This window comes from Anarrhichthys ocellatus, unplaced genomic scaffold (assembly GCF_004355925.1).
Source record: "Anarrhichthys ocellatus isolate YVR2014 unplaced genomic scaffold, GSC_Weel_1.0 scaffold120, whole genome shotgun sequence".
Lineage (NCBI taxonomy): Eukaryota > Metazoa > Chordata > Actinopteri > Perciformes > Anarhichadidae > Anarrhichthys > Anarrhichthys ocellatus.
In genome coordinates this window covers 83,948-108,761 of record NW_022280150.1, presented here as the reverse complement: position 1 = coordinate 108,761, position 24,814 = coordinate 83,948, and the positions used below count along the sequence as shown (strand labels likewise).

General features: G+C 42.4%; 1 protein-coding gene across 1 annotated transcript; it reads left to right on the top strand.

Annotated features, from left to right (window-relative positions):
- Window positions 1-289: 289 nt before the first annotated feature.
- LOC116399651 (LHFPL tetraspan subfamily member 4 protein-like) lies at window positions 290-22,859 on the top strand. Its single transcript, XM_031876952.1, has 5 exons — window positions 290-1,643; window positions 14,154-14,390; window positions 15,868-15,884; window positions 17,005-17,033; window positions 17,742-22,859. The coding sequence occupies exons 1-5, from the start codon at window positions 1,235-1,237 to the stop codon at window positions 17,818-17,820; spliced, it is 771 nt and encodes a 256-aa protein (XP_031732812.1). The 5' UTR covers window positions 290-1,234; the 3' UTR covers window positions 17,821-22,859.
- Window positions 22,860-24,814: the final 1,955 nt, after the last annotated feature.

Sequence of the window (24,814 nt, the reverse complement as noted above, 5' to 3'; positions counted from 1 at the left end):
TAGGACCAGAAGTGTTTTGGATTTCAAGATTTCAGGATTGGCTCCATCTCGCACAGTGAAATGCGCATCCTCTCATATTGGGGGGCTCCCCGAGCCAAAACGTATATGATCTCACGCGTGTCCGTCACGAAACGCCTCATCGGCGGAGATGCACTTTGATCCCCGTTTTCTACTACTGCTACTGCTGTGCCCGCGCGTACGAGAACGGGCTTCGTCGCTGTCATCAGTACAATCAGCATCTTCCGGAGGAGGCGGGGGGCGCAGAGAAACGGGAGGAGGAGGACGGAGAAAGAGAGAGAGGTGGAGAGAGGGAGAGAGCGGAGACATACTGGATACGGCTACGACAAAAAAGAAACATGCTGATGATGGAGTCGAGACGGTGGAGGATGTCGGATTTACGAGAAAGGACTGCTGACATTTGACAGAGGGCTCCCTTTGACAACCTGTTTTTTTTTTTCTTCTCCCATCTTCTTTCGGTACCCCCACCACCCCCCGCCCCCACCACCCGACACACACATGCTGCGCGGACGCTGAAGGCGAGCAGAGGGGGAAAAAGGGGGGAAGCACCCCTGCGGATGCCTCGGTAACGGTAACAACGGGCTCCACGGCTGGCGCGTCCTCATCCCACAAATGGTAAATAAAAACGGACAACCTGGAGACGGACCTGGACTGATGGATGAGGAAGGACCGCATCTTTAACCCCCCCCCCCCCCCCCCCTCGCCCACCAACCCACCCGCCCACTGTGAAATAATAGAAAAATCCTGTTTGGATGGATTTTTTAAAAATATCTTTTTGTTCTCAATCATTCATTGAGGAGGAGACGCGCCTCAGACGGCAATGTTGAATCACTGGTCTCGGTCAATTATTCATTAGTGGTGTAGGTAGGCTATGTTTTTTGTTTTGTTTTGTATTGCTTCAATGTAGCATTTTCTGCTCACTTATACATTTTTTTACAATGTTTAGCCTCGTGATATCACCTACATATTTGCAGGTTGCGTTTTAACCGTGTGGTAGGCCTGTTTCAAAAGCCTTTAACAGCCACATAACAGGTAGCCAAAGTGTGTGTGTGGGGGGGATTTGGGGCGCTTTGATAACTGGAGAACGGGGAAAAAATCGGGGTAGTGAAAGGGGGCATTATTTAAAGATTTTTCTTGTAAGAGTCTAAACAACGGAGGAGGACAGGGGGTGGAAAGAGAGATACAAGGAGAGAAAATAAAGACAAAACAACCAAACATGTTGCCTTCCCAAGAAGCCTCCAAGATCTACCATGACAACTACATGCGCAACTCCCGCGCCATCGGCGTGCTGTGGGCCATCTTCACGATCTGCTTCGCCATCGTCAACGTGGTGGTGTTCATCCAGCCCTACTGGATCGGCGACAGCGTCAGCACGCCGCAGACCGGCTACTTCGGCCTATTCCACTACTGCGTGGGCCCCGGGCCGTCGCCCAGCCGGGACCTCACCTGCGCGGGCAGCTTCGCCGACTTCGCCTCCATCCCGTCCGGCGGCTTCAAGGCGGCCGCGGTGTTCGTGCTGCTCTCCATGGTGCTGATCCTCGCCTGCATCGCCTGCATGGCGCTCTTCTTCTTCTGCAACACCTGCACCGTTTACAAGACCTGCGCCTGGATGCAGCTGCTGTGCGGTAGGGCAAACCTTGTCACTTAGCCTACATTTAAAATACCTTTTGATGAGGGGTAAACCCCATCCTAAACTCATTGGCCCTCCTGTTTTAACTACACGAACCGCCACCTTGCATCCAGTGGTGTTGGTGTTATATCACAATTTGAAATATTTTATGAATGCATTTCTTTTTATGAATGCATTCTACTTTCCGAAAACCGGATTGATCAGATAATCACTTTACCCACAGCTCACTGCTGCATTGACACATTTTTCAGTCCCTGATCCACCAAAATCTGTAGGTCTCTAGTAGGTCAAATACATATATTATTTTTATTCCAGACTATACACAGAATACACACACACACCACCCGCGTGAGAGACTAAGTGGTGTGACATCATCAAAACATCATTACGGACTTCTGAGGTCAGTGTACTGGAGTGGCACCGGCTCGCGCTCCTGTAGAAATGTCGTATCGCGTGAGAGTTCTCGCGGGTGGACGTGAGATTAAAAAGGTGTTTGTGCGGCAGGTTTTCCATTTGCGTGAAAACCAACACGCTTCGGTTTAAAGCGGCGCAGGCTACTTTCTGTTGCGGTTAATTAGGATGTTTTTTAATGAATGCAAATGTCATTCGTTCATCCATTCGCAGCTCGCCGTGCACAACGCGGTATTATGTGATGTCGTTTGGGGCTTACGTCGCTATTTGATATGGGGTGAATCCAGGTCGATTGGATTACATCTACATCTTTATTTTTTTAGGACGGTGATGTTTTTGTCTCCTGCTCTCGTGTGCAGATTGCAGTGCTACCTTCACGGACAATACAGCTTTAGCGATGGCGACAAGTGTAACTTTGACACGTTTAGGTTTGTGGATGTGCCAGAGCTTCTTTGAAATAATCCTTGCAGATGATTGACGATCAACTAACTAATTGATTGTTCAAGTGATTACTTGAGCTCTTCTTTCATGACTTTTTAAAGTTTTATTCCACTTTCAGGATAAAGACTCTGATGCTCATATTGACTGATTATTCTAATAATCCGCACAGGAACATTCTGGTCTGATTTATTGCTACCGTCTTTTTTTAAATGACACTGATCTCCAGTTATTTGTTTGCAACGGTTGTTGTCTCATAAAAAAAATGGCTGGAATAAATTTAATCCATGGTGATCGAACGTCTCGTGGCCGAGAGAGTAAAGTGACCACGTAAGCAGGACTTAACCTCTGAGCAGCCAGAGCAGCACCTACCCCGATCTCTCTCATATGCACAGTTCTAGTGAGAACCTCCTGTGTGTATCCGACTCCTTCATAAGCCGATCAATTTGATAAATAGGCCAGGCAGAATAGCGTGGGAGTCAGTTTTCTGTACGGAAACAGTCAGCATACTAAATGAGAGGGAGGGAGAGAGGAAGGGAGAGACAGAGAGGGAAAGAGAGAGTGAGAGGGAGATCAGCACTTTCTTTCCTCCTGTATTGTTCCTCTCCTCATCCTCATCTGCCCACTCCGTCCTCTGTTCTGCCGAGTGTGTCGAAAGGGTTTTGGTGCTCTACAATCAGCATGAATCAGACAGAATAGTGGAGGTACAGATTATTTTTCTATAAATCTTCATGACTTCACAGGGATTGAACCCAGGTCTCAAAAAACATTAATCAAGTGAGACACTGGGTAAAGAAAAGCAGCGGTGGATCTTTTTACAGAGGTAAAAGTAGCAAAGCTGCAGCGTAAAATCTCCCCTTTACAAATAAAACTCCTGCCAAGCGAACATTTTTGCGCAGCACGATTATATACAAAGTTGAGGCAATAATGCGAATAGACACAACAAAACTACTTGATCATGTTTAGTAAAAACTCATGGTTTGGCTAAAAATGTGTAGGTTTTGTTATGTAACTTCAGTTATGTAGGTAACATTTAAATGTAACATTGAAAGAAGTCAAAGCTGTTTTTTTAGTTTCATACAGGACACAAACAGCTGTCTACTGGGTGGAAGTCCTGTGTTTGTTTGATATACTGTACCTCCATTCTTTGTTTCTAAATCTAAATTGATAGTTGCCTTCCCTTTAATCTGGGCGTACATGTCAGAGTTTGTGAAACTTAACTACTGTCCTTACAGTGGATTCGTGCGAAGTGTGATGGCGGTAAATTGTCTAATGGGCTTGGCAGACAGCCTAATGCTGCTCGCCACCTTGGAGATGATAGTTTAATCATCCACTCTGCCCTGCTGGGCATCGCGGCAGGTCTCCTGGCATGGCGCAGTGACAGAGTATACCACAGCAAATACAGCAAGGGCCAATTTGGAGCGGTGGTGGCTGAGATACAGGCCAAATGGACTGAAAGTGTCAATTAGGGAGCCCTTGGGGTGTCCGATCGCGATGGTCTGCTAGCATGCTACTGCAACAGGAAGGTGAAACCAAAATGTTCACCCAATGAAAATGTCCTCATCCATTCACCCTTGTGTCAGCTTTAAGTACAGTAAAGTTTTAACGTCCACATAGGACAGCGGTTTTACTCCTGTAGCTACATGTCAGAATTCTAAGAGAATGGTTCTCTCAAATTAGGGAAAATCAGCAACAAGTACGCCAAAAAAATCGATACCGTGGTCAACTAATGGGACTTATTGGTTCAATCAAATGAAAGATTGAAACCGAGGCCAAAACACTGGGGCGCAGACCTCTTGGCAGAGCAAAGTGACACAGTGGGTCTTGGCTTCCATGAGCTGAACATTTTCAGTTGGCCCATAAGGTCAATGCACTTGAAATATGTTGTTCACTTCGCCAATCTTCTCTACCTCCTCCCCCGTCTCCTCTCCTGTTTACGGTTCATATCATTTCCTTCCATCCCTCCAGCAGAACTAAGGTACCAGGAAAGCTCAGTGGGCCACAAGCCTTTGCAGCTTGATGACTCTATTTTTATCCGCCATCAGCTCATGCCTCCATCTCTCCTTAACGTCTTTCCCTGTCTGTTGCAATATTAAACAGAACTAAGCAGGACATGGGCCGTGGCTCAGGGGAGGAGCTGTCCTGGGAGAAACGACCTGTCAGAGAATGGTCGGTTTCAGTGTATGTGTGTGTGTGTGTGAGTGTGTGTGTGTGTGTATGTGTGAGTGTATGTGTGTGTGTGTGTGAGTGTGTGTGTGTGTGTATGTGTGAGTGTGTGTATGTGTGTGTGTATGTGTGTGTGTGTGTGTGAGTGTATGTGTGTGTGTGTGTGTGTGTGTGTGTGTGTGTGTGTATATGTGTGTATGTGTGTGTCTATGTGTGAGTGTGTGTGTGTGTGTGTGTGTGTGTATGAAAGCAATAGAGAAAAAACATGGAAATAGTAACTTTGAGGAATAGAGAGCGAGAATGAAAAACCATCCAAGCTAAAAGGATTGGACATCATGTTTGGCATTACATTATTAAAGCTATTAAATCATTCATTGTTTGGGCCACTTTTTTGGGGTAGCGGATCAATCTGAAAACACATGACCTCATGAAATGAACAAAACAGTCCCCTATAGACACCACACAAATAAGAACATTATAATTTTTGTGGCCACCTGACAAAGTGCATTATTCACTCTCTTTTAGCTCTATTTTTGGTCTCCACCAACTCCTGAGGGGATGCATCTGTCTGTTACCTTCACTGACTAGTTGCAAAACAAAAAAGATTTAGTTTGGTGATGGGCAGGTAGTGCACGGCTGCGTCCAGAAATGGGGTTGATGAGAGCAGAGTCGGGCGGTCACAAAACCAAAACAAGGAGCCAAAAGCTCTGTAGAGCTTAGGTGGACTGTGGGTGATCATTTTGACTTACGGGCAAAACTTTTCACATCATACATGGCAACTTGACAAATAGTTTTTCATAAGAATAGTAATTCGTGCAGCTTTAAGGCAGGTATTAACCTGCGGCTAAGAGCTTGTGATGCATTCTGGTTAGCTGTTACCAATAGTGGGTTTAATGGGGAGGGTGGGGGAGTTGACCAGCCCTGGGTTTCACACTACTGTGACATGAAATATATTAAACAACGGTTTTTATGGTTTAGATTGATTCATTTGACAAAATTGAGTCACAAGTGGCAACATTCTGTAAATGAGAGATATCCGTGTCCCCTTTTAAATCTCTTCAGGGATTCTATGCTACAGTCTACAAGTCTATACTACTGCAAATAAATATCAGGTGGACAGACTCTCTAAGACAGAAAAGCTTTTGTGAATGTGTTCTTCTGTCATTAAGTCATTAGTAGGTTTGTCAGAATGAAACGGAACATCTACAACTGGACACCAACTTGTTTTAAATGATTTGTTGGTGTGTTTTTCTGTGTTAGCGAGAGTGACAGTGAACAGCTAGTTGATTGTGGTGGATTTGTGGCAACAGACTGTTCTGCTAATGCTAGCTTGAGGGATAAACCAGCAATAATGCTGATTTCATCCATACTGTGATCAAACACTTGACAGTGAGGATGGTATGTGTTTTTGCTGTTTTTCTGAGTAAAATCTTGTTTATTGATGAAGTCTGAACCGTGGCGTACACTCTACTCGGCGCCGAAGTGATGCTGATGCTGTTTACCGTGAGGATTGTTGCCGTGCATTACTGCTTGTTCCTCGGTGGTAAAGTAGCAATAATGGCCAGTAACACGGTGCCGGGCGTGGTGATCTTAAGAAAAGCTTATTAATGAACAGACAATGATAGATTCCTTAAGAACAGACTGTAGTTAGTTAGTTGCAACATATCTGCGAATCAGCATCGTGACACTTAGCTAAATGTCTGTGATCGACTCTATATCATCTGCTAAGTAACAGTCGATGTAACTAATCATGCATTATAATGCCCTATAGTACGTCTGTATTATATAGTTAAAATTTTTCGATTCTTTCAAGTGGCCTACTCACTCGTCTGCACTCATCACATTCAGTGCACATTTACATTAATATTCATATCCATATGTCACATTATTAGCCAACAGCTCCACACCAGATGCTAGATGCCCCCAGAGCAGCTCCGTCTCCAAGAAATGCGGAACGGAAAAGTTGCTTAAATCTTCTGACACTTTGTTGCACCCTGGACTCTTGTCAAAAGTCACTTCTTACCACATCTGCAGATACAGATGAATGGTTTAGTTTCGGCAACAAAAACATTTTGTTGAGATCAAGGAAAGATCGTAGCTACAGTCAACTTATTAACTTATTATTTGTGTGACATTGATGTAAGTGACAGGGTGCAAATTCCAGTGTTCTGCATGAAAGTAACACACCCATCCATCTCCCTGACCATCACACAAACTACATCCTACATCAACTGCAACATGAAATTGAACACATAAATGCATCAATAATTCTTATGCGTTGTCTTTTTATGTAGTATTCTGAAATGGGCTATTCTGCAGAATGAGTAGGCCTACTTTTGCTTTTGGTACTTAGTATATTTTGATGCTAAAACTTATGGACTTTTTCTTGCAGCAGAGTATTTCTTAAATGTGGTATTAGTGTTTACACCCTGTACACCGATGCCAAGCTGCAAACACCCAGGCCGGTGCCCAGGCCGTATTGCTGGGCACCGCTGGAGGGAGGGGAGGCACGGGAGAAGCAGAACCAGGACTGAGCGGGACAGGTTTGACCCAGCTCCAGTAAAACAAAAGGTTTTCTAAAGTCTGGTGCTCAGAAACCGCTACCGCTTTTGTCTACAGGGAACTGCCAAAATCAAGACAAAATGAAAGTTCCTCGTAGTAGCTTTAAGTCTTAGACTGTATATGAAAGTGGACGTAGTCATCGCGACTGCACCCATTAGTTTATGGACTGCCATTATGAAGAATTGAGTTTGACGATTTTGTCGACGCCATCTTGGCTTTTTTGCAGCCAATAAACGAAAGTTAGCATATTTGGAATGTGGAGAAGTGACGTAGAGATGTGGCTCTGGTAGCATCAGCGACCTGTCAATCACAGTAGCCCCGCCCTAAAGCATACTCTGCTTTATGGTCTATGTGACTCTAAATGGACCATAACTTACTAAATGAACATCATGCTGTATTGAAGAAGAGATGAAACTAGAGAGTGAGACCATAAACTCATGTTTACAATGTTTACTGAGGTAATAAATCAAGAGAGAAGTAGAGACTTGCTCACACCTTTCCACTCTGCTGCTCTGTGGTGGACTTCAAAACTGATTCCACGAAGAGGCCAATGGTGTGAACCATTGGACTTCGGACTTTCAGACTTTCACGATGACTTTGATCATTTTGAAACGGCTTTTCAAATGGGTTAGGGGGTTTTCTAAAACTATAGAAGGCCATGCAAAATTGGAAGATCCATTAGAAGTTGCACCACAGCCTCAGCAAAAATATAGAACAATTTAACCAATGTTCTAAATTACTGGATAAGATGTGTGAAAACCGCACGCAACAACACTTCGTCTTAATCATCGCCTCAACTGGGGACGCTAATCTGAATAAGGTTTAAAGCGTCACTATGTAACTTGTGAACTAACAGATAAAAAAAATCATACTCTTACAAATTAAAAGTTGAATGTATATGCATATGTATTGAGTTCAATACACTCACTAGGATGACCAATAGCTTGCGGTTGCTAATGTTAGCAAGTCCTCCAAATTGAAAGGCGAAACACGTTTGTAATTGACCTCAAGAGCGACACATACAACGATTCTCTGATCTGGCGGCATGACTCGGTTAGGTTTAAGGAAAGGTCATGGTCTGGGTAAGAAAAACCTCCTGGTTTGATTCAAAATGACTACTGTGTCATGGTTAGTAGACCTTCACCCTCATGGTTAAGGTGAGGGGAATGATTGCTGTCGTGTCGCAGTTAAACGAAAACAACTTTGACTGTCCAGCCCAGTCGCCAGGAAAAAATGTTGGCTTTGTATGTTTCTGCAAACCACTACAATATATTAAATGTCACCATTTTACAGTCTGTCCGAACATGTAATGTAATATATTAAGCAATATTCTACTTATTGATAAGTTACGTAGTATAATAACGCGTGTAAAAAGCATCTGCTAAAGGAAGGTGGCCGGGGTGGTGGATGGGTCAAACAAACACATCACCTTCAACACGTCTGCTGGTCATGTCCCACGTGAAACCAAAAGTAAAAGTTAACCTTTGAACTTGTTACGTGACATTGTTATGTTTGTTATGTAACTTTGCATAAGAAAGTCCACTTAGTGTGGTTGTAATTCATTCACGCTAGTTCCATTGGTGCGTGATGTTGTCAGGCTTGTTACGTAGTCAACAAAAGGCAGTTGTAATTTATTTAAGCGAGTTACATTGTTAAGGGATGTTATTATGCTTGTTACATAACCTAACATAAGAAAGTCCACTCAGGGCTGTTGTAAATTATTTACGCTAGTTACATTGTTACCGGATGTTGTCAGGCTTGTTTCGTAACTTAGCGTACGAAAGTCTGCGAAGGGAGGTTGTTATTGAATTACGCTAGTTACATTGTTATAGTTGGTATGTTAACATTTGAACACACATGATGATTTTTTTTTCTAACCTTGACCAAGTAGTTTTGATGCCTAATCCTAACCAATCATTTCACAAAGTTAACCACATGGGATTGTGCATTTCTGCAAAGTGTGATATGAGGCCGATATAAAACATGTTTGCGTCAAAAACATCGACATTCGATGTATCCCTTGGTTTGCAGACACGTACAACATAATCTCTTGCGACTGCCGGTAGGAAACAGGAAACGGATAGCAGTCTTGTGTGGCAAAGTTTGCCATTTTGTTAATCCATATTTCCGTACCAGGACCCTCACCCAATACGAACTTTGTCGCTCTATAACAACAATATCTGATTACTGTTTTGCTCCCAATGACCAAGAGTTATAATAACTATGGAGGGTTTGTCGTCTGAATGTAGAAATGTGCTCTGTTGGGGCATTTGCAGGAGTGCCACAGAACAGATACGCCCCCATTTTGTTCAACCCATCCGTCTACACAGGCAACTGATGTGTTCCGCTAGGCCTCCTGTGTTAGCTGACTCTTCTCAAAGTCCAACATAATATGGCTGTATCCAAAATCAGTCACTCATCCACTTAATTAATACTCCCAACACAAATGATAAACAGTTAAATATCAGTTTTATTTATAGTGAGCAGAGCAGTGAGAGGTGTAGGTCTATTCAAAATATATGAATTCAGATTTTGGTCAAAAGCAGTGCCCATAACATGGAATTTAATTTAATTTAAATGTATTTAAATTCAATGAAGCACGGTAGGAAGTACAGTCCATTTGGTAGCAAATATGATGGTGTCACCACTTTATTCTAGCCTTGACACTAGTTTTTCACACTGGCATGAACAGCCGCATTGCGATGACAATATGGATGCTTGTTTGTCTTGATTGGAGATCCACGGTCATTCAAATCCGCATTTGTATATGTATTACTTTGTATGTGCACTACGTTGCATTATACTAGCATAATTAAGCAACTCAGTCAGGGCACATGACACCGGCTGTATACACAGAGTCAAGCTGCTCTGGAATACTATGGAGCCTGGATCTGCTCCCATCAAAAATACTTCACACTGGATCTTAGAATACCATCAGTGTACTACATATATAGCACACTGATAGTATTTTAGGACCTCTTTTGTAATAATTTTTTGTCTGTTCGTCTAGAAGAAATAGATTTGTGTGGACATGTAGATAAGAAAGTCTTGACAAATTGGTGATGTAATAAGTCCATAAATAACTTCAGGGCGTTATAAATAAATTGGTTCGCAGTCATTTTACCTAGTTGGATCACAAACGTGTGCAGGCAACGCATTTCAGAATGTTTTCATCCGTGCGATCTGCTTTGAAGCCTTGTTTCTAACAGCTGACGGGTCGCGAATGCTTGTGATGACAAGAGATGACAAGAAGTGAAGAACTGAGAGGAAAAAAATGGCATAATGGAGCGGAGCAGCAGTTAGCCATCTTGCTCTCTCTCTCCCCTTCTTCACAGGACTCGTTTTTCCCTTTCATTCTTCAGCTCTCTCTCTCCGCGTCCCTCCGCTCCCTCCCATCCTCCCATCCTCCCCTCTCCCCTGTTCGATCCCTTCTCTTGCTGCCTTTGAAGTTATTCCCTTCCAAGTTCAGCATGCAGTGTCTTGAGAGAGTAGAGGGGAGGGAGGAAGACGGGGGGAAATCCCCCCCAACGACTTCAAAGGGCTGTTGGAAGGTGGGAGGTTATTTTTAGCCCGCTGGTGCCCACTTTAACATTTGAGTTGAAGATGGAGGGGACGGGCAGATAGAGGAGTTGGGACAGAGTACGTCACGGCGGTCATTACTGTCACACTGCCCTGCAGTACACAAAGAAAGGACTTCTCTACATCTGATCCAACTCTACTGAATCAGTAGCTTTCAGCAGTGGCATTTGTTTCACTGGTGACTTATAGGCGCCGCTGATACAGTGCGAACGTAACATAGTCTGAATTGATTAATAACGCCACAGCGTATTGAATGTTGATACATTTAATTACCAGCGTGAGTGCATTTGGAGTGGTCGACTTGGACTCCTAAGCACCACTGCACACCTTCACTTTGGAAATGTTTCAGATTTAAATTCAGAAAATGGGATTTGAATTGCTTCACAGCACAAATACATAAATCCTTGTGCCTTTTCAGCTGGTGAACAAAATTGGTGTTTGTTCCACCAAAGCAAGATTTAATATTTAGCACAAAGGTAAATGATTGGTTAAGGAGAATGAAGTGTCAGGACATGGCTCTGCATCCACATTTTCAGAAAGCCCACACTTAAGAACATCGGACAAGTTTCATGCCAGATGAGGAAACATTCATCAAAAAGCCATAAAACATGTAACCCGACGCTTATTACTCAGTTAATGATTTCTATCAGCTCTCATCTATGCTAATATCTCGCGTAAAGGTCATAAAAGAAGCTAATACCATGATGATTTCCCCCGACGATTACTTCCATCGCTCTTCTATTCTCTCATTACTTACCGTGTTATCGTCATTATGCTCTCTTCCATTCCATTCTCTCATTATGCCTGCAATCAGTCGGTCGGAGGAGCGGTCGCATTTTCCAAGCTGCGTGTGTCTCGGCCTGAGATACGACTCCTCATGTTTGCGTGGTGCTCTCCTGTGCACAGAGAGGTGGTGACTAATCTGATATCCGCCCTCATCATGTTGCCACTAGTTCACCACCCACCATTCGCTCATGATGGATGGGTGGTGGGAGAAACACAGGGTCTTCAGAGGGAATCACTAATGTGCCAGGGTAATACACTCAGATCCATCAGCTTCAGACCCTACTAGCATAACGTGTTCCTGCCCTTGTTCAATTCTTACCCGGGACCTTTGTCTCCCTGTATACCCTGCCATTTTTATAACGTAAGCTGTCCGATGAAGGCACAAAACCTCAGTAGCAATAACATGAAAGAGCTTGGAATGCTGCTGTTTATTTTCTCCAGAGAATTATTTTGCACACAGCCAATCAAATCCCTTGAATTTTTAAATAGTCACAGTTTTAGCTTTAATTGATAGCGAAACAAACACTTTTAGCTACACAACACAAAGAGAGTCACATTAACTCTCTGGCTAATGTCGCCTCGTGTACAAACAGATTGTGGGGACTCAAAGAACAAAACAAAAACAAAGATCTGTGGGTCTTTTGCTACTTCCAGGAAATAAAATAATAAAGAAACATGTCGATTTAAGAGTTGTCATTTCTGCCGCCAGTTTGTCATTAATGTAGCTAGGTTGCCAGTGTTGCCAATGATTTCAAAGGAAAGTAGTTAAAGCCTGCCAGAGAAGTTATGTTGCTGCGCAGCCTTAAACTCCAACACAGAAGCTCTCACTTCCCCCCACCTACTCGGTTATTATATGTCACCAAACTAACCAGCAGCAGTCGAAATTGAAGCACTGCAACCTTAAACGGTGTAGCTTAATGAGCCTATCTTTAGATTACTTTAATGAGTGCATGTTGAGCCTCCAGTGTTGTAGTAGAGATCGGTCTCGGTCTCGAGACCGATCTCTGACAACCCTGCGGTTTTGACCAGTAGCTGATCGATCAATGCATCTCTACTTTAAAATGTATTAAGAGGTCCAGACCCTGACTTGCTGAACAAGCTACCAGACAAACATCAACGGTCAAAAAAGCTTGAAGCTAACATCAGTTTGCAGACTTGATGGCTATTTGGTTAAATAAACCACTTGCTGTTTGTCCTTAGCTCCGGTTACTTGCATGAGTTGGTTTATGTTGTGTGTCAAACACAAACACAGGCCTGCCCATAAAAAGAACAATTGTTATGTATCATTTCAGTTGGAAGTGCATGCATCAGCTAATGGAAATCTTTTTGTTTTCTTACATCTCTGTATCGACAGCAAGAGAGAGATCAGTAGTGTGTCTGAACTCCTTGTTTACTCCTCCATTCTACATTTCGGCCCGTGATCTCTCGATTACTATACGCCTCATTCCACGCAGCAGCTACAGTGTTTGAACGCAGCCCAACATCCTTCAACAGGCACACATGGCATTTAAAATATTCACAGTTGCACACCAATTAAGTTGCGGACGTTGAATCTTCTGAACATTTCTTTGGACCGAAGCGTAATAATCTTCAACTCAACGCCAAATCTGTTTTACTTTCCATGTGTACCACAAGTGATGTTTCCCACAGAAAAGACATGTGTGGTCTGGAATGAAGATGCAGCGTGACGTCTGCCATGTATGTTTCCCATCTCCCGGCGGAGATTACTTACAGCCCCTCAGGCACTGGCTGACTGCTATTTAAACAGTGCTGGTGTGCAGGGAGTATGGCACAATCAGCTCCCCCGGTGATGCTCACTTTGATGAATGAGCAGAGGTGTAAAGTATAGATTACCATTTTTGTTGTAGTGTCGAAATTGCATGCATGAATCTTCCCGAGAGGGCTTTGTACTGTGTGCGCTCCCGGTTGTTTGTGGGTGTGAGTGCATGCAGGTTCATTTGTGATCTGTAGGTTTTAAATCTGTGCAATGCACTTAATGCCCTTGAGCAAGACATCGGACCCCCAAACTGCTCGGGCACTGTTTAGTAGCTGTGCAATGCTCCTTATACGAGGATGGGTTAAATGCAGATTAAGTGCTGTACTGTGTACAATCACAGACTGTATATAAGAAGTGGAAGTAGTCATTGTGTCCATTGGTTTGTGGACCACCATTTTGAAGCCTAAAGTTTGTAGTTTTGCAACCAGAGGAGTTGCCATTAGCCATTAGAAAGAATGCAGGTTTAAGGCACTTCTACGTTGGCTTCACTTTCCAACGTGGAGGGGACGCTGCCTGCGTCACATGCTGCTCTGCATATCAATGATGTGTTAATTATCTAATTTACTGATCTAAATGTGTTAAACTGTGTCATATTTTTCAAGATATGCTGAATTTGTCGAGCAAATTTTTCTCCCTCAACTTCTATTCTTCCCCTTCTGTTGTTTAGAATCTCTCTTTCTTTGTCTCCAACCTTACTCCTAACACCACCATGACACTCTCTTTATCTTGCTCCTGTAATCTCCACACTCTAACCCTGCTTCTCTCCTCCTCTGTGTCCTGCTGCAGGAGTGTGCCTGGTGCTGGGTTGCATGATCTTCCCCAACGGATGGGACGCCGAGGTGATCCGGGACATGTGCGGGGAGCAGACGGGGAAGTACTCCCTGGGCGACTGCTCTGTACGCTGGGCCTATATGCTGGCCATTATGGGCATCCTGGACGCCCTCATCCTCTCCTTCCTGGCCTTCGTCCTGGGCAACCGGCAGACAGACTTCTATCTTGAAGATTTGCAGATGGACAACAAAGGTCAGTGAAGGCATTCTCCAGCATTCTCCACCTATAGAGCGCTATAGGTGCCCAGTTGGCCAACCAATTTTTTTATTTTTAGGCCTTTAAAGGGACAGTGTGTAGGATTTGGTGGCATCTAACAGTGTGGTTGCAGATTGCAATTAACTGAACCTGCTCTCTCACTTTCCAAGACTGCGATAACATGAGCCGCTGCGTCCACACCATAATAACACTAACTTAGGAGCAACCTAAGTCGGACAGCGGATGGTTTTTCCCCTCTGCGGCTCACGTTACCTCAGTTTCACAATTGTGTCAGAGAACTACGGCGGCCTTCAGGTTTTTTTGTTCGGGTTGTCCATTCTGGGCTACCGTAGACACATGGTGGGGCAACATGGCATACTGCTTGAAGAGGGCCAGCTCCCTATGTAGATATAAACGGCTCATTCTATGCAACAACACAATTGCACTGATAAAAAACAAACAAAAAAGACTTGTGAATATTATATTCCACTTCTGTTGATAGATCCCCTTAATGCCACACACTGGCTCTTTTAACTGTAAGGCAATTAACGTGAACAAGATTTGCCCCGGTCGAAAACAAGACTACACACCAACCTCACCTCAGCAACTTCAGCCACATTGCTCTCAGTGTTGTGTTCAATAGTTTCTCCAGCCTCCGGAGGGCTTCTGACAGTTTGCACGATGTTGCGTCAGGACATTTGAATTGCTTTGTTTCAGCAATGTGAAAAGGGAAAGAGGAAGAGGAGGAAAGGAACGGCAGAAGAAGGCTTTGGAGGGGCAACAATAAAAGATACAATGCCAAACAATAAAAAGTGTCCTTACATGAGGATCGTGCGTTAGATTTGACACAACGTGCAACAACACAAACAGAACCAGAGCGAGGGTGAAAGACTTGAAGATGGATCCGTGACATGAGACAGAGAAGACTGAGGGATATTCAGAAGAGAGGAGTAAAGAGACCGAGAGGGAAAAGTGACATAAGACGTCTCGGTTCTCTCCGCGATGGTTTCCATGGTAACTGGAGATGTTCCAGAGCGTGGGCGTGTCTTTCTGTCTTTATCTGATTAACCTCATTGACAGTGTCACTGATTCTTTTTTTTTTACATATTCGAAGCATCTAGTGCTTCGCTCGCATTTCTTTCACAGAAATAAATGTTTCCTTTTGCTTCTTTATGTCAAATTCTAAAACAAAACTGCCTGACAACCTCTGGACGATCCATGAAAGCATTTGTATTGTCGTGTGACGGACAAAAGTTGAAAAAGCAAAGATCAATAATGAGAAGAAAATTAAATGAATGAAAACTGTGGCAGCACATAGGGTCTTTATTGATTTAGTTCATCATTAAGTGATGACCTAAATGCCTAACTCCTACCTACATAAGCAGATTCATGTTTTTATACAGGCATGCACTTCTTCTGCTCTTGCCTCACCGTGTCTGTGCCAACACTTTTGTTCTTTTTTTTGTCCTTGCAGATTTTGCTGTGTTGAGGGTAAGTTGACTTTTGCCTTCTACATTTTCATTCTACATTAGCCTCTGAGCACAGTACAGTGCTCCGCCGCGTTATGTGGCTGACAGAGGTGGTGGAGGGGTCCTTCGTCCTGCTCATAAATCATCCCACAGATTGCAAACCCGAGCAGATTTTTTGATCATTTATTGCTGAGACAGTAATACCAGTGATTTATTGTTTAATACCATCATTCTGTATGCTGCCCCCATAGACACACCCACCGCCCATATGTCTCATATGACTACCGTGTATGAACTATTATCGGTATTATTTCAAATAAAAAAAGCCTACCCAAACAGAGTTAAATATGTTGGAGTTGAGAGAGTAGCCAGCTTACAAGCTAATTCCAAACCAATGAAAATCTAAATTGTGTGTTTACCTGCATTCAGCCAAAGCCTACTCTGACGTGATTGGTCAACACTACTCGGACTACAAACGGAAAACCAGAACACTTGCGATACCAAATGTATTGTCCTGTTCCATAGAAAGGCAGAACGTGTTTACAGAGATTCACTTTTGGAGTAACGCAACCCAACGTCACGCTGCGGCTGCCAATCACATAAGAGCTGTACAACCAGCCATGAGGGGAGATCGGCGCGCAGTCGCTCGGTGTTAATGGGCCATTAAATGACACGAGTGCAAAATGTTTTCCAAGACGCGCCAAAAAACCCCACAGCACTCAACATCAGACAGCCAGCTGCAGCAGAAGACGACGTTACCAGCAGTAGACCGACTATTATGGGAAAGTAGAATGACACTGAACGAGTGCAGAAAACGCTGCATCCACCTGCTCCTCTCTTTGGTTCAATTTACCGAGTTAGGAATTAGTTTTTCCCGTGAGATATTTATACGGCACGACTTTGTTGTGTTGATGAGCTTTAACTTGTAATGGGAAAACAACACGGACTCTAAAAGGAGATGTCTTGTATTTAATTGCTTAAACATGCTAGCACGTTTTGAGTTGTTGTTCAGACCTGAGGGGGGCGATCACGTCATTTTTTCAATTATTCCGACACCACCACCTACCTTTGAAACGTTTATTCTTGATGTTTCTCTCTCTGTAAATCGGTACAATGAGGATCCTCTGTGTTCTCCTCTCCAGATCGAGGTGCGGGACAGAAGAGAGCCGAGGTACGGAGTGCAGCGTCTTCACTGAGGGCAACAATGCACTGGACACAACTCCTCTCTTCTTCTCTTCTCTCCAATGATCAGGATATCACCCAATCTTAATGCAGACACCAAGTGTACAGGATTCTTTAAAAGAAAATGAACAAACAAACAACTGAAACACAGTGGGATAAACTATATTTTCAACAAAAAATAAGTTGTACAGTGCATTTAAAACTCGACTTTCTCAACGAAAACTTTTATGATGAAAAAAAAGGAAAAGATTTCCTGTATTTAAAGTCTTGATTTGTGTGAGAAATCCAATCCTTAAGATGAAGAACCATCATGTCCATATATGATTTACACTATTTATTTCAAATATTGCTATTTAGCGGCTTTTGAGTTTGTGTCTTTGTGTACATTAGTGGCTCTAAGAAAGAGGATTACTGGCACTGAGTCGAGGCTTGTGGTACAGCAGCAGGTCCATTATTAAGCATTCGAAACACTTGAATGGCTCTTCATCTAAGGAGTTTCAGACGTGAGGAAATTTAGAAACAAAGGAGCACTATACTACTACATACTATTGCGGCTTTACAGATATTTAACATCTCTGGGAGATTCTCTACTGTACATATTTAACAATGTAAATAACATTACTGCTGACAAGCGCAGCCGACGACAAAACCTCATCCGACTCTAGTGCATTCAAGTGTTTCTACCCTTTGGTTGCAGTGTTCCCTGTGCCAGAAGAGCATCGGAGGAGTACCCATTGTGTCCCCATGACTCCTCACTGCTGATTTGGTGGGATTAGACAAACGGGGAGTGAATCGGATATCTTGGCTGGATGTTCTGCAGAGAAGCAGGGGACTGTGAATCAAAGTGTTTGCATTTTTTTGGGACACAGAGAAAACTAATTTGCTTCCCCTGCATCACCACCGCCTCAAAACAAGCCTCTCATTGTAGTATTTCACCCTAAAATAAGTTAAATTGTCTTAGAAATCACATTGTGTTTTGTTTTTTTCTCATCCGAGTTCACTCCTCCATAACCCCCTTTCACCAGTGTGCAGTTTACTCCAGTTTATGGCTCCAGCATACAGTGATCAGTTTACTCTACAGATGTCTTAAAGCTCGGTGAATACGGCTGTACGAGTCTCTCAGAGGGAAGCCTCAAGTGCTGCATTGTCTTAAAGTGATGTCACTTATTTGCCTCTTTGAATAAGCAACGCGACGAGTCATCAGGAATCTGCAGCGGGACAAAAATCACAGCAAATAACCCCCCAAGTATCAAGGACTTGCTGTCGTACCATGTTAAATATACATTTGTATAGTAAAAATACTGAGATCAAGAGTCTACAGGAAATCCTCCCCCTAATAAAGTAGCGTAAAAGTAGCCAAACTGGAATCTATTGGGTCTCATGCAAGAACATTTCAGAATTTTTCCTTTTCTCTGGGAGGTTACAGTATGTCGGATGAGCATTCCGCGTTGGATTCAGCAAATTTTTGAGAAGTTTAATCCAGATCAGAGGGCATATAGTCACCGGCCCCAAAGTGAGTTTTATTCACAAAAATGTTACCAAAGAGTAAAAAGAAGAAGCTTCAAGTCCTGCTGTCGGATACCAGCAGACAAAAAGCAGCAGTTTAAGTAGTTTTATTAAAAAAGGACCCGAAACGGTGCCAAACCGCGTCAAAAAAAAGTGAATTGTTCAACATTGTGTTAGATGCTAAAATAACATCGAGCTAAAGCAAAGCAGACCATGAGATGGGACGAGCTCAATGCAAGAAGAGAAAGATGAGAGAATGTTATACAGTAGAAGATGTTCCAATACTGTGAGACCCCTTTAAAACGACCTGCCACCTTTTAGAAGAACGAGATGTGCATAAAGACTTTGAGGCAGCTGACAGCAACTACACTGAAGAAGTTGCCGTCAAGAAATAGGCAAACTTTTTTATTGATTTTGGCAACATATTTAAACTTCAAATCCATTGAAACATAGGCATTACAATTTGCTAGTCAAACAAGCTATTTCTCCCTGTGGAGAAATGCAGAGTTTCTGTTCTCGACTGGTGCATCAGGTCTGGACTACTCTGCAATTGTGTCCGTCTGAATTTAAAAATGAATCTGTTCCTACTGTACAAAGGATTCTTGTATGAGGCCCATTGAGTCTAACATTTCTGGAATCAGCCAATAAAATAGCCGCCATATGTTCCAGCAACAAAATAATAATGTCAAAAAAAGAAAATCACTGATGTAGCATTGTGACATGCCACCGTTACCACCCAGATTATTGTCGCCACGACAACAGTGAACCTCGATGTAGCGCTCAAGACGAAGCCACTCGTGTCGGCAGTTGTGATTAGAAACACCTCCAACATGAATTATGTGCCGACGCGTTTGTCACAGTGATCAAGTTGGAATTTCTATAGGACAACCCAGAAGGGATTGGCTGACACACCCAAGATGTCTGATTGTTAAATCATATGAACGGGTGCTGCTTTGAACTAAAAATTGGCACCTGCTCCATAAATAGGAAAATACCTGCAAGAGCATTCTTTGCTTGGTCCGATGGCGCTGCCAGGATGAGGTCAGTGACTCAACATTTTACCCGTGAGCACAGCTATGGCCTCTGTAGGCAACGACTCCGATTGTCATGATATTAGTGAGAAATGTGATGCTAACATGTGACAAGCTGCGGTTGCGTGGTACGATAAAGCTGGCTGCTGGAATCCAGAGCGCCAGGGGGCTCTTAGCCCTCTCGGAGCAGCACTTCAGGCTGATTTACTAGAACTGAACCTCCTGAGGCACCAAAGCTGAGTCCCAGTCTTCACGGATATGAAGTTAGTTGTGTAATAAAAGCACAAATTGAATTGTTTCATATAAGAAATTGGCATGCTTTGCCCATTTGGTGGGTTGATGGTCAACCCTGAGAAGTAATTGAATCCATTCAACTGAATAGTTCAACCACACACGGTGATCTGCGTCCTCCAGCAATGAACCTAATGGACGTTTACTGCATCATATTTGACTGTAGTCTATGTTACCCTTTGTTAGGGAGGCACTGTTGACAATAGTATCCATCTTAAAATATCCAGGCTGCTCTCATCCAGCGTTCGTAGCTATAGAAAGTAACGCTCGGTATTTTCGTAGATGTCTTACGAAATCAAATCCGATGTAATCCACGTAATCATAAACCAGACCACAAAAGCCCACAGTGGGCAGAAGTCTTTCAGCCAGGAGACTGCTGTTCGTTCTCCATGTGGAACGAGAACATCAACGATGATTTATTTGTCACGTAACTTGCATACTTCAGAAACGGCACATCTGTACTTATTTTAACCCAAACTGTGATCTTTTCCTAAACCTAACTAAGTAGTTGTGTTACGTTGAAATACGTTGAAATATCAGAGGACGCCGTTTGCTTTTACAAAACAATAAAGCAGTTACAAATCGGAACAATGTGACCTTGACATTCCATACACATAATATAATGTGTTAATAAACAGTAAGCCAGCCAGTCTCCTACAAAATCACATTCCCATACAACTGAACTGCATTCTATATTACGTTTGGAGGGGAACGTATTGTCTTTCGGTTCACGGTCGCAGTTTTAAAACATGCGGTTAACAAAACGGAACACGGCTCTTTGGTTATGTTTAGTAAAACATCATGAATTCGGCTTTAGGAAATTACATTTGTTACGTTATTTGAGTTTGTAAAAGAAGTCAACCTTGGTTTTGGTTTCACATGGGACACAAACAACGGTCTCCTGGGTGAAAGTCCAATGTTGATCCAAACCTCCTCACGACATGGAGTTCTATGGACTATGATTAGAAACTTATCTGGGGGTGAAATTACATTTCCCTGAACGTGAACGTTTTCGATGAACAAGACCGTAATTTTCAGGAGACCTAATTTCAGCCAGATATTGGCCTAATAGGTATTGGTTATGGGTGCATCCCTACACTATAATGAGCAGATAGCTAGATGTGTAGTTTTTTTCAGAACGGTAGCTAGCTAACTCTCAGGAAGCTGTGAACACAGTACTGTAGTTAAGGCTCATGACGGAAACGATTAACAGACACAAGTCGGGCCTTTTCAGTGTTGTGATGTGGTCATCTGGGCCGAATGACACATCACACGTCCCTTGTTAGTACAGTTTTAGTTGTAACACATTTTGGTACAGTAGTACTATGTTTTTCCAAGCTGGGCCTTTAAGACAATATGAAAAAGCCCTTATGCTGAATCTAACAATGCTGTCCTGCACAGACCTTAGCCTACGTCTATCAACCATGTTGGGGTGGAAGTGGTGGGCCCCTCATTCAAGAAAAGTTTCTTTCACTTTAGCCTTGAAGTGACCGTGAGAGAGTTAAAAAAAAAAGAAGAAGATACGGTAGAAACAATTGAAGTGGAATCTACGAACCTCATCCATTTGATATTGCAAGAAATTTGCTTTGATATGTACTCGCTGAGACGTCAGCATGGTGATTTTTTTTTATTTTTTATATCTGAATATATCAAAGGCGGTAATATATTGTGATTAAGACATCTGCTATAGCGTGCATCTCTCATTTTGGAATTCTTTCACGGGCCCAGGACATACTTTACAAGAAAAAGGATCTATATGAAAAAGGAAATAAAGAAGAAAAAGAAAAGCCCCGAGACCGAAGGGTCACGTCAGGCTTCCTGTGTGACCACTGGTCGGGTCTCCTCGACGATGAACTGAAACATACCTTAATGAGGAACTGACAGTACCTTAAACCCCGATGAGCACATATTTGTACCACTCCAGGTGCCTCTAGAACTCTTGATTTCATTCAGACGTGCTGCAGAACCAGCTAAACAAGCAGTGACACTGTAGCTGCTTTTGCTACTGAAGACACACTGACCGAGATGGGTTTTACTGCAGATTTGAGGTCGATTCAGCTTCAAGTCGAACAATTCAAACTAAAATAATTAAGTATTTTATAACCCCCCCCCCCCCCCCCCACCCACACACACACACACACAGTTATTTAGCTTGATTCTGGGAAACATTTTGATATAGAACTTTTTAAAAACGTCACTTGACATTGTGTTATTTTGAGTTTGATTGGACTCCAAAAGCTGAATTTACCTCAATCTTGAATTACAAAAGATTATTAAGGACGTGAAAACTCAAGCGGCAAATGAAATGTTTGCAGACTGTGTAAATGTCAATGATTTCATCATGGTTTCTATCATGCAATATCATGTATAAAGACATAATGTTGGTTGTGGGACGGGTCGGGGGCAAAGTCCAGTGATTTACGTTATGATAATAGTTGATTTTCTGTTAACTCCTGAAAGGCAGATGTTGCCAAAATACCAACATAATCTGTTAACATGAAAAAAAAATGATAATAATCCGTTTTTGTCTTGTATAACTAAAGAATGATATAGTGATATTTGTCAAGTACTTCTGATGAGATCTTTGTTTTTATGTGTTATTAACTGCAGAATCTTTCCTTTCTTTTACGGTTTACTTTCTGTGTATTTTGGTACGATGTGTGATGATTGTTGTTTCTGTCACATCGGATTTAACATCTTCAGATTCAATTTCAACTCACAAACGGATGACTGCTTGTCGGGACGTCAACACCCCCCCCCCCCCCAAAAAAAAATTTCATAAAAGTCTATTTATAAGGTTGCTTGATCATGGACAGAGTCTGAAAGAGGCTCATTGCTTTTCATTAATTATGATGATTTTGATTTGGGAAATTGTAATGTCTAATTAATTCCTATTTGTGAATAGTATTGCGACTCACCATGACAATTTCTGTTATTAAAAAAAACACATTTTGAGAAAGGTCGAATAAAAGATATTTTACATTCAATAACGTTATCCTGGCTGAATCAATGAATCATGTGGATACTTAAAGGGCAGGCGTGTAGGGTTTAGCGGCATCTAGTGGTGAGGCTGCACATTACAACCAACTAATCTTTTCCTGTGGGCCAAACATGTAGGGCAGGGGTATTCAATTAAAATTCAAGAGGTCCATTTAGAGAGAATTTACTCATGCAAAGGTCCGGAACATCACAATAATGTTTAACTTGCACTATGATTTTGTCCCATATTTATTGAAGTAGCCAACAGCTGTATTACGTCTGTAAGTAGTCAACAACTGACTGTCCTTTCAAATATAGAAAGTTCAATTGAATAATACCTCAACAATATTTATTGTCAGTTTTCAAATTAAACTGGATGAATTAAAATACATACATACATACACATACATATACATACTCGGATAATATATAAATGATCTCTCATTTCAAGTAAAATAAGGGTTGGGTTAAAAAATAAAATGCAAAACATAAAGCTTTTTAAAAAATGTGCATCTTAAAATAAAGTAATTCATTTTAGAAAAATAAGCTGAACTGAATTGACCTGCAGCTTTAAATTTAGTTCATTCAGGTGTGAGGTGATGTCACCCAAAAAAGCCACGATATTGTATTCGTATCTTCTAAAAATAGAAATGTGTGTGCAGGGACTTTATCTGTGGTTATTGAAACCACTTGTTTCAGCTCCATTCCTCTCTGGTAACATCACTGTTGGACAGTGAACTACTGTGTTGATTCTGATCATATTGAGTGGGTACGTTTGTCATGTAGTAGCACTTCACATTACCACTATTAATAATCGCCACGGTCTGTGAACATGTAAGACATACTGGTTTTGAACTGCCCGTGGGAAGAATTAACCTGTCAGAGTCTGTTCAGGCTCTGGTCTTGTCGTCCACGTTCCTCTTTTTAGAGAACATCATGTGAAATAACTTCTGTGACTCACATAACACTCATTTTCTGACTACTCGGTCTCTCGCCCGTCTCCCCAGTGTATGTGAATCTCACTCGAGTCGGAAAGTTTATCAGGATAGACATATTTGATTGGCTGAGTAGCATCATGTGAGAATATTTACAACGCATGTAATTGGTTGGTGTGTTTCCTGGACCGCTGAACGAGTGCCGTAAAGGCCAGCAAAGCTGCGAATGTTAATATTGAAGTGCTCCGTCAAAATAAAATAATTCTCAATTATCTATTGGTTTCAGGTCCAGGGTCCGGATACAACGTCGTCTGGATCCAGATCCGGACCGCAGTCCGCCTATTAGTGACCCCTGATGTAGGAGAAATAAGGTTTCTGACAGAAAAAAACAAAAATAAACAAATGGCCTTTTCTAGAGTCAGTGTTTGGTTTGTCCATTCTGGGCTACTGTAGAAACATGGTGGACTCTGAAGAGGACCTGCTTCATATGTAGATATAAACAGCTTATTATAAAGTTCTTATTTTCAGGAGATAATACATTAAAGAAAACATACTTATTAATGATATCACATTCCTAATAATATTTTCCCCCTAAATGCTACAAGCTGTTCCTTTAAAGCAAAGCCATAAAAAACGTTCTGGTATACAGTTCTTTATTCACACATTATTTTCTACCATAAAAAAGGCCCTGATGCCTGTATCCTTCATCGTACACAAAGTTGTGTTCAAAATAGGACTACTTATGTAATTAATAGCCGAGCAAGATCATCCAGTTCTGCTGTGGTGTCGAGGGTGAGTCACACAACCAAAAATATCACACAGGGGCCACTGCGCACGGATGCGCACCAAAGAGGGTGGCGTGGCCCCGAGACTGCCTGCAGCTTGAGAATCCGCAGCTCTGTCATAGTGATATACCTGCAATTCATCAGCGGATCTCTCCTCTGTGTGGTCTGCTTTTAGGAGCCACCACAACGGTCACCCAGCAGTGTTATTTATTGAATTATGTGTTTTATCCACTTGGAAGCTGT

Excerpts from the sequence above, each read along its gene's own strand:
- LOC116399651 (XM_031876952.1), top strand. The coding sequence starts at position 1,235 with ATGTTGCCTTCCCAAGAAGCCTCCAAGATCTACCATGACAACTACATG. Across the intron at positions 1,644-14,153 it reads CTGGATGCAGCTGCTGTGCG|GAGTGTGCCTGGTGCTGGGT; the intron begins GTAGGGCAAACC and ends GTCCTGCTGCAG. Across the intron at positions 17,034-17,741 it reads CGGGACAGAAGAGAGCCGAG|TGTTCCCTGTGCCAGAAGAG; the intron begins GTACGGAGTGCA and ends CTTTGGTTGCAG.